The 9,507-nt window shown below is 51.8% G+C and overlaps 1 protein-coding gene across 1 annotated transcript; it reads right to left on the bottom strand.

Moving 5' to 3' along the window:
- Window positions 1–498: 498 nt before the first annotated feature.
- On the bottom strand, window positions 499–8,893 carry KRT84 (keratin 84). The gene is made up of 9 exons (XM_045829124.1): window positions 8,277–8,893; window positions 6,876–7,084; window positions 6,200–6,260; window positions 5,623–5,718; window positions 4,542–4,706; window positions 4,251–4,376; window positions 3,537–3,757; window positions 3,072–3,103; window positions 499–1,661 (listed from the first exon to the last, which is right to left on the bottom strand). The coding sequence occupies exons 1-9, from the start codon at window positions 8,826–8,828 to the stop codon at window positions 1,315–1,317; spliced, it is 1,809 nt and encodes a 602-aa protein (XP_045685080.1). The 5' UTR covers window positions 8,829–8,893; the 3' UTR covers window positions 499–1,314.
- Between the last annotated feature and the right edge of the window lie 614 nt (window positions 8,894–9,507).

Here is a 9,507-nt window from a genome sequence, read left to right as displayed (position 1 = left end):
GGTAAGAGGTTTGGGCTACTTTGGAAGGCAGTGGGGAGCCACTGAGGGCTGTAAGTACGGTCAGTTTTCTCTGTGAGAAAGGCCTCTATGGCAGCATCACGGTGAGTGAGCTGGATGGGACAAGAGTGGGGACAGGAAATTCAGGAGACCCCTGCAGTGATCCCGGAGGACCTGGGTGTGGGGTGGGATCCAGGGAAGAGGGATGGCACCCCTTTGTCAGAAGGGCACCGGTGGGTCGCAGGGCAATGCCTGGAGAGAAGTGGGCTGCTTGGCCCTTGTGTTCAGAGCCTTTGCTGTTTATCTTCTCTCCCTCGCTGAGCTGTGAGCCCCTCCTGGGAAGGATCTGAGCCCTCTTTTCTCAGATGGTGGGCCAGGGATACCTGCAGTGTGGTACCCTGTGCCCAGGATACCAGCCTCTGCCCTTGGCAAGCCCCCAGGGTGGGTCTAGGAGGCCATAGCCCCCACCCCAGCATCAAGAAGGAGAGGCCAGGGTCCTAGTGATGTTAGCGTGGCAAGTTTATTGAAAACCAAGGAACACAAAGAGTAGTACAAACAGGTACCCCACCTACTCCAGGCCTCCCTGGAGCTCACAGATATAAACCCTCCTGCAGTGGACAGGGCTAGGCCTCCCTCATACCACCAACAGGTGTGTAGTTGTAGCAGAGCCCATCTCTCCACGAGCACCCAACCACCTCATGAGCTCACATGCTGTGGAGTTAAACCAACAACCCAGGAAAAGAAGCAGCCAGAGCATATACCCCTTGGAGAAGAACCATCTCAGGGTACTAAGGGATCCCTTGGGCCACCGAGGACTGTGGACCCTGCTGGGTCAGGAGAAGACGGGAAAAAGCCTTCCTCTGCCAGGGAAAGGCAGAGGAAAGAAGCCAGAGGATGGTGGGCCAGGGACACCTGCAGTGTGGACAGTCAACTTCGCATTCTCTGGATGAATCCAAAGCTGGGATGGCGGTGGGGCCCCCAAAGGCCTTTTTTGGCTTTGGGCTGCTCCTTCTCTTCCCAGTCACAGATTTCTGCAATTGTATTGAATCTGCATTTCTTGAGGCTGTTCAGCTGAATAGTGAGTCTTGATCCAATGGAAAGAAATTGGGAGTCAGGCAGAAACCAATCTGGTAGGGGCTGCAGATGGACCACCTGGGTGGTGAAAAATATCCCCTCTGCATCAGGCCAGGCAGCGCTGTCGCTTCTTGGTGGGAGAGGTAGCCCCTCCAGCCCAGAGTCCAGATGTCTTGGGGACGGAGGGAAGCAGGAGACTCTGAGATGGTTCTTCCCCGGGAGTGGCTGGCTGGCACTGGATTCTCAGTACTTGGTCTGGCGGGAGGTGGTGGTGGACACAAAGCGGACACTGGAACCGCGGATGCTGCGGCCCCCACTGCAGCTACTAAAACCACCCTCAGTGGGCAGCGGGCAGGAGACGCTGGGGGTGCAGGCTCCCCCCATGAGCATTGAGCCTGAGCCTACCCGGGAGCCTGTGCTCAGCAGGTTCCCGCCGCCCATGACAACCTGGGCGCCACCCAGGCTGGAGCCGCACATGCCACCAGAAGAGATGCTGCCGCTGGAGAAGGTGACTCCACCGCGGGAGAGGGTGGAGCCAGTGGCCAGGAGCTCAGGCCCACACACCATGCCACCGCGGGAGCTGCTCACGGCTGCAAGGGGAAGAAACATCAGTGAGGCTGCCGAGTCCTTCGGGCCCCCCAGTGCAGGGTGGGGACCAGGGCTGGTAGCAGCAGGGAAGTGGCGTGGGTGGAGGTGGTCCCTATTATCTGCATAGTCAATACCCTCCTCTCCCTTCTCTTGTCTGGGTGACTCAGAGGCTGTGACTGTACTAGAGTCAAACATTCGGAGTAAAGTGGAAGGAGTCAGTCAGTTCTCCAGATGTGTGCATGTAGCCACAGGTTGATTCTCATTTATACATGGCTGAAGTCGGGCGGGGTTTTGTTGGGAGGACAGTGCGCTGCATTATGAGATGGAGCAGTAGCCTTTATAAAGCCTGAGGCTCCTGTCTTCCAGTTATATCCTGTCCCTGGGTCATCCCCGTGTGGCCCCTCTCATGAGCCACTTGTCAGCTCTCTTCTGACCCAGTGGCGGCCCTGCTTACAGCCCTTTGGTTTCCACTGTGCACACCTCCGTTTCCCAGGATCCTGATCTGACTAAAGTTTGCTTCAACCAGCCCTCATCTGTGGGGCGCCCCTCCTTCTTGCCTCTCCTCTTATCAGAATCCTCCCTGGCCTCCTCCACTCCAGCACGACCTCCTGCAGAAAGCCTTCCTCACTAGCCCTGCCCTCTGTGGGCAATGTCATCCAGCACTTGCTGCTCTGATGGCCTGACCCACCCAGCTGAGCACTCAGTTCTACCGCACAGCTGTGTGTGTTTGTGCTTTTGGAGTCAGAAATTGGGGTCTGAGTTCTGGTTGTGCCGCTGGCTGTGTGACTTCTGGCAAATCATGTATTATCCCTGAGTGAGGGGAAGGAGGTTGCCCGTGTCTATTACTCCCCCCAGGGTTCCTTTGAGGAGTAGGCTAACAGCAGGCAGGACTCATCATCCCAAGAAGATTATAATTCTAGAGGGCAGGGGTGGGGGCTTACCCCCTTTGTGCCCCACCCTGCAGTGCCAGGCATGGTGCCCTGCATGCTCTGGGCACAGCTAAGGCTTCAGTAGAAGCGGCATGGGACTTCCATTCAGCCTTGTCCCATCCCCTGCCATCAGAAAGGTAGGGAACTCCCTGGCAGAGGCCCTGTTATTCCTCCCTCTGACTTTTGTCCCTAAAGGACAAAGTCACTCAAAATGAAAGGGCTGCTGCTCTGATGGCACCCTCGCCCACCTAGGAGGTCCCACAAACCTTGGCGATTGCTGCCTCTGGGGAAGGCAGGCCCTGGAGACATCTCAGACCTCTGCTAAGGGGATGCTCCCAGGCCAGGGACCAGATGGTCCCTGCTCCCCTGACCATCCTGGCCAGCCCAGCCATGGGCTCCTGACCCCAATGTGGGCCTGAGTGTAAGGAAATTTGAAGGGCCCCAGGAGAGAAATGTGAAGAGGAAAAGACTTAAGTTTCTTACATATGTTTACTGGTCCAACACCTTCGCAGATCCTGGAGTGAGAAAGAAATAAGTCAGTTAAAAAGTAGTGTTGTTCCCTGAACACTTGTTTGCTCTCAGAAGGGCTTTCTTGGCTGAGTAGACCAGTGGACCTGTGGTTTCCACCCACAACTGTACAAGCATCCAGAGCTTTGAGAAAACAGTGCACTCTTAAGCCCCATCCCAAGACCAGTTAGCAAGTTAACCAAATCCAGCAAAACCCCCTCTGTTTCTGGTACAGCCTGTGTACACACTTGCATTCAGGAGGCATAGATTTAGTCATCTGCTAATCCCCTGCCAGGGTCAACCTGACTAATGTTTGCAGAAAAGGCTCTCTTACTTCCAGAGATTGATTATTTCAGCAGTTCTTCACCTGCCCCCTTCCCCTACTTAGTCTGGATGCCTAAGTCTGACCTCATTCCCTCCTGGTACACTGAGAGCACTCACCGGATCTCCTCGCCCTCCAGCAGGCGCCTGTAGGTGGCGATCTCAATGTCCAGGCCCAGCTTGACGTTCATCAGTTCCTGGTACTCGCGCAGCTGCCTGGCCATGTCCTGCTTGGCCTGCTGCAGGGCGGCCTCCAGCTCGGCCAGCTTGCATTTGGCATCCTTGAGGGCTGCCTCACCCTGCTGCTCTGCCTCAGCTACCGCGGTCTCCAGCTTGGCTCGCTGCAGGGAGGGCAGTTTGTGTGGGTTTTGGCAGAGACTAGGGGATCCCCATGTGGGGCCAGAAACACTGCTTCCTGTTAGTGAGGACACAGCCTGGTGCCAAGTCAGGGAAGGAGCCCATGTGGCATGCTTTCTTGGGGACTGTGGTCTTACAGTTTGATGTCACCAGGGATGAAGTGTTCCTTTTCTTCAGTTCCCATTCCCACTGACTTTGCACTTTCTGCTATCTGCTGCTCCAAGGCCATGAGGTTCAGAGAGTAAAGCTATTCTTTCTCCTTTACCTGTACTCCCCCCAAGTTAGCCCCCCATGTTTTCTTCTATATGGTAAACGCTCCTTTCCTTTCACATTTTCCTTCTCCAGGAAGTCTTCCTGGACTAATCACTTCATTTCTGGGTCCTAGTGGTCTCTCCCATGTCATCAGACTTGCATATCCTCAAATCTCAGAGCCCTGCCTTCCTCCCTCTGGGGCTTTCTCAGCTTTCCTTTGCCCACCTGAGCCTTGGCGTGCTCAATCTCTGCCTTCAGCCTCTGGATCAGGCGGGTCAGCTCACTGATCTCGTTCCGTGTGTTGCGCAGGTTGTCACAGTGTTGGCCAGCTGTCACCTGCATCTCCTCATACTGTGGGGAGGGGGGAGAAGGGGATGTTCTGAGGGCTCAAAGGCTGGGTCAAGACCACAGCTTCAACTGAGTTGGGAGTCTCAGACCTCCATGGGGCTCACTTCATCGTACATGGGTCTCACCCCAAGGCTGCCTACCTCCCCTCCTCAGCCCCCATCTGCCCACCTTGGTCTGGTACCAGGCCTCAGCATCAGCCCGACTGCGCCTGGCAATCTCTTCATACTGGGCCTTGATTTCGCAGATGATTCCATCCAAGTCCAGGTTCCGGCTGTTGTCCATCTTCACGATGACCGATGTCTCTGAGATGTGTGACTGCAGCAACTCAATTTCCTGTGTTGAAGGATCAGTAAGATAGAGGGACTCAGTCCCATTAGTGGCCAGGATGCTGCCTCACAGTCCTCAGGGTGTGGTGGCAGGAGCAGAGAGCATTGCTCATTAGTTCAGAGCAAAGCAGTGGAGCAGGGCATCCAAAACAAGGGCAAAGAAAAAGACATGCCCGAGAACCATTTACGTCTGACTGTAAACTCTTGTATGTACTTGGAGACATCCCTCTAGGGCCCTAACTTGCTTTGGTGAATACCAAGACCATGGAGGCCTAGGTTTTAGGTAAAGAGGAGTGAGAGCCATGCTGAGACTTAAACTTTTCTTTGCATAAAGTGGATGTGCCATTCATGGATTATTGAGAGCCGACAACATTTTAGAACATGTTAGTCTAGGAATTTTTATATCCCAAGTCCTTAATAGAACCAGGGAGCATGGAACTGGCCTGCAAGGTAAAGGCTCCAAAGGGAGCTTTCTTCAGCATTTCCCCTCAGAGCCAGACGTTCAGCTCTGGCTGGATCTGTACCAGACCAAACAGATCACTTACGAAGCAAAAGAGAGCTGGTTCATTTGGCTAATTAGGTCAAACACAGTTTTTCTTACATCTTCTAGCAAATCAGTTTTCCAGAGTCTTTTGATCAAGAGATAGGAAGTGACATTCCTAGACCCCAACATTTGGATTGGCCAACAAGAGTTTAGGTCATAGATCCAAGGAGTTTATTCATAGACTTAAGTCATGCTGCTGAGAAGCCTGCTTACCTTTCCTTCTCCACTGGTAGATACACCACATATAGAGGATACAGATTGGGGTGGGAGGAGAGATGTACGGCAGCATGTGTTAGAAAGTATGCCAGTCCAGGTGAAGCCCCCAAGGAGTCTAGGTTAATCACTGATCCTATACGGCTCAGAGAGGGTGGGCCCTTACCGCCATGTATAAGGTTTTCAGGAAGTCAATTTCCTGAGCGAGGGTGTTCACGTTGGTCTCTAGATCAGATTTCTTTAAGAAAGCTGTATCCACATCCTGCATAAGAAAGAGAAGGATAAGATGCTCATTACTTGTGCACTGTTCAGCCTCCCCACCTTGGTAGAGTCTGGAGGTGGGTGGGAAGATCAGGTCAGTCCCCACAGGGCCAGGCCAGGCTGGTCCTTGGGATGGGTGGAGCAGGGCATCTCACTGGGTGGAAATGCAGCGCAGTGGCTGTCGCTCTTCTCCTCCTGCAACATGAAAACTCCCCTGGGGCTGCTGGAACTTTCCCGGTGCTCATTTAAAGGCAAGGAGAATCTGGATAATCTAAGACTCTGAAAATGATATCTAAATAGTCTAACTGATTTTAAGTAATCTGAGACAAATTAGAACTTTGAAGGGAACCTGTGTGACCTTAGGGGCTCCACTCTGAGTGGTCCGACACACCACAGGGCCACCTGACCATTTTCATGGGGCATCTCAAGACCATTTGCCTGCCTGAAGGAGAAGTTTGCCTGGGCTTATTGCTCTCCCTTACCTTCTTCAGAGCCACAAACTCATTCTCAGCGTTGGCCCGGAATCCCACCTCCTCTTCATACCTGGATGATAAGAATTAAGAGAGTGGGTTCTCATTCTGAACTGAAGGCCAGTGACTTCCAACTCCCCAGTGAGCATCTTAAGACCTCTCTGCCCCACCTAGGAGCATAGCTTCCTGTTGACACCTACATGTTCTCTGCCACTCTGTCCTTTCTTTAAGACCTTACATGAACCGGTGGCTCTCAGTTTCTCCAAATCCCTTTTACTTTCTCAAATAGAATGTGGGGTCTGAAAAATCCAGTCCATTACCATGCTCCTTTGCTAGAAAAGATTTAAGGTCATTGCCAATAACCATAGAGTAAATAGGACCCAACTTGTTGTTGAACCTGGACACTATTCTCAAAACCAGAGAGCTCCTTTCTCTGGGGTTAATTCATTCCTCACAGTCAGAATTAGGAAAAAACCATGCCAGATCCAAATCTCCTTTTTCCTCAGGACCCACAAAGGGCCTCCTCCTACTCCCTTACATATCACTGCCCCCCACCTCTGTGTCCAGGCTGGGTGTTGAAACCCACATTCAACCCTGGTTCTCCCAGCTGCTCTCATCGGAGCTTGGCTGCCACTTCAGGGACCAGGACCTGTCCATCCTTAGTCAGTGCAGTCCAGATGCCACTCACTTTTTCTTGAAACCCTCAAGGACATCCTGCATGTTGTTCCTCTCAGCCTCCAGACGGGCCCGGTCACTGTTGGCTACATCCAGCTGCCTCTTCAGGTTGGAGATGTAGTTCTCAAAGAGGGGCTCCAGGTTGCTCCTGGCACATTTCTGCTCTTGGAGGAAGTTCCATTTGGTCTCTAGAAGTTTATTCTGCTGTTCCAGGAATCGCACCTAAATCCGCAGGGGCACAGAAAGGGCAACTGAAGTGCTTGACAGAGTCACCTGCATGCCCACTGGCTCTTCAGGTGGCCAGACTCTCAGCACTGTGGTGACATTATTCTCTCCTTCATTGACTTTCATTCCTCCTCTAATTTGGTAGAACCTGGAAGAGCAGGTCTCTGATGCCCTCCTCGTGCTCAGCCAGGCCCAGCTACAAATAGAGGCTTTTGAAACAAAGCACCTCAGGACTATTTCTCTTTCTACCCTCTGAGAAATGTGTAAGCCAGTGTACCAGGAAGTTTGAAAGAGTGGTTCTGCCTGGGCTGGTGTTTGTCTATTTATAAAAACTGATGTCAGCCATCCCTGACAGGAAATGAGGAACAAATTCAAGTACATCCAGGGTGGGATATGGCATTAGGAGGTGGGTCATACTGACCATCCCAGATATTGTGTCTGCTGAGACTTACAGGGCCAGAGGAGAACACAGAAATCATTTGCTCCATCTCCTCATTTTAGATGAGGAAACTGAAGCTCACAGAAGTGAAGCTCAGGCACGATCAGAGCATTCTCGCTCCATGGAGACATAGTTTGTGGGATGTCAGTTCCACATCACCGTCCCTCTCATCAGCCTGAAGATCAGTGACTACCTGTGGTGGTTACCCACTATTTCTCTCAATGTAGGTACCTAGGTTGAATCTGGATACCCAACACGGAGGCATGAGTTCTTTGTTTTGTACTCCATTCTCCAATCTCCTAAGCCTGGGAAGATGTGGCCACCCAGCCTCAGGAACTATGAAAACGTCAAAGATGGCATGGGGGACTCAAAGGATAAAACCTTTTAAACTTACAACAGCTGGCACCTGGCTGAAGTCCTAGTGTTTCCAACCTGTTTAGGAGATAGTTCTAAGTGACTAAGTAGTAGGTCTTAGTTTGTCCAGATGCCCTCAGACTTGACTGGATGTTCCTTTTTCCTCCTGAAGATACAACCTCTGTGTGAGTCTATCCCACCATGCAGTATTCCTCAAGCTTGTCCTTGCTCTGCAGCAGAGTGACCTGGAAATCATACTGCAATGCCTTTGGTTGACACCTGAAGGATCTAGGGGTCAAGTTTGATGCCCTAGACCAGGGCCATTTCTTCTTAAGGGAAAGAACACCCCAATGCATGTTAGCTCTCGTGATCCCAGACCCAGATATTGAGCTGTACCTTGTCAATGAAGGAGGCAAATTTGTTGTTGAGGGTCTTGATTTGCTCCTTCTCGTCCCTCTTCACCCTCTGCGCATTGGGGTCAATCTCCAGGTTGAGAGGGGTCAGTAGGCTCTGGTTAACAGTCACTGTTGTGATAGATGGGGCTGTTGGGACTCCAAGTCCTCCAACTCTGTAGCCAAAGCCAGGGCCACTGAAGCCATAGCCAAGGCAGCTGCTGGCTCCAAACCCCAGAGCAGCACCACTGCCAGCCCCAAGCCCTAGGCCAGCACCACACCCATTACCAAAGCCAAAGGCCCGTCCACTACCAGCACCAAAGCCAGCTCCGCAGCTAATGGGACGAGGGCCACCAGTTGCTATCCGGGGTGAGCATGATCCATAGGTGGTGACACTCCGACTACCAAAGCCACCAAAGCCTCGGAAGCTGGACCCACTCCTGCAGGAGACAGAGCTGGTCTGGAAGCGGTTCAGGTTCTGAGGAGCTACTGCTGAGCAGGAGCTGAAATTGCCTGCATGGCGACTAGAGCTGGCTCGGTAGGAGCGGCAAGACATGATGGCTTCCTGGGTGAGAGCAGAGCAGCGATTGCAGAAGTATGGGGAGACCTGGAGCTAGGAGTCCCTCTGAGGCTAGGGGATCCCTCTCACCCCTTTTATGTGTGTGGGGATGTGAGGATTGGCCCCATAAAAATGGAAAAGGCCATTTGGATGCATTTATGAGCTTGGGTAGTTAGCAGAAACTCTTCATGCCTATAACCTCCTTAAATGAGCTAATCTCAGACACACCTATTCTTCTTAGGATCAGAGTTATAACATCAAACCTATAAACATTAAAAATGCATAAACACATAAACATTATAGCCCTATTTTTTCCCACAAGTCCACCACAATTGCCATTATGGGGACATTAATTTGTTTCGGTCATAAATCCAATAGACTTTTTCACTGCAAGTGTGGCTAACCACCAGAAAGTTAGGATGGTCATAGCTCTAGCAAGAGGCTCACAAGGGATGCATCTATATAGACATAAGCCGCCAAAGAGATGGGCTATGCAGAAGAGAGACAGGATCTGTAGAGCTCCTAGTAAGAAATAATATGGTGAAAATACAGTTTATTGCATCTCTGTAGATGGATTCAGGGGTGTCCAACCTTTTGGTGTCTCTGGGCCACACTGGAAGAAGAAGAGTTGTCTTGGGCTACACATTAAATACATTGCAATGTGTAATCACACACA

Source organism: Phyllostomus hastatus, unplaced genomic scaffold, assembly GCF_019186645.2.
Source record: "Phyllostomus hastatus isolate PE091 unplaced genomic scaffold, TTU_PhHast_1.1 phas_scaffold_93, whole genome shotgun sequence".
Taxonomy (NCBI): Eukaryota; Metazoa; Chordata; class Mammalia; order Chiroptera; family Phyllostomidae; genus Phyllostomus; species Phyllostomus hastatus.
The sequence above is the reverse complement of the archived record's forward strand: the minus strand, read 5'-3'. Positions and strand labels throughout refer to the sequence as shown.

What these genes read in the sequence shown, in the direction of transcription:
- KRT84 (XM_045829124.1), bottom strand. Translation starts at nt 8,828, where the DNA reads ATGTCTTGCCGCTCCTACCGAGCCAGCTCTAGTCGCCATGCAGGCAAT. An exon ending in CTTGAGGGTTTCAAGAAAAA is followed by an intron (nt 6,261 to 6,875) that starts GTGAGTGGCATC and finishes CTTATCATCCAG; the next exon opens with GTATGAAGAGGAGGTGGGAT. An exon ending in TGAAAACCTTATACATGGCG is followed by an intron (nt 4,707 to 5,622) that starts GTAAGGGCCCAC and finishes CCTTCAACACAG; the next exon opens with GAAATTGAGTTGCTGCAGTC.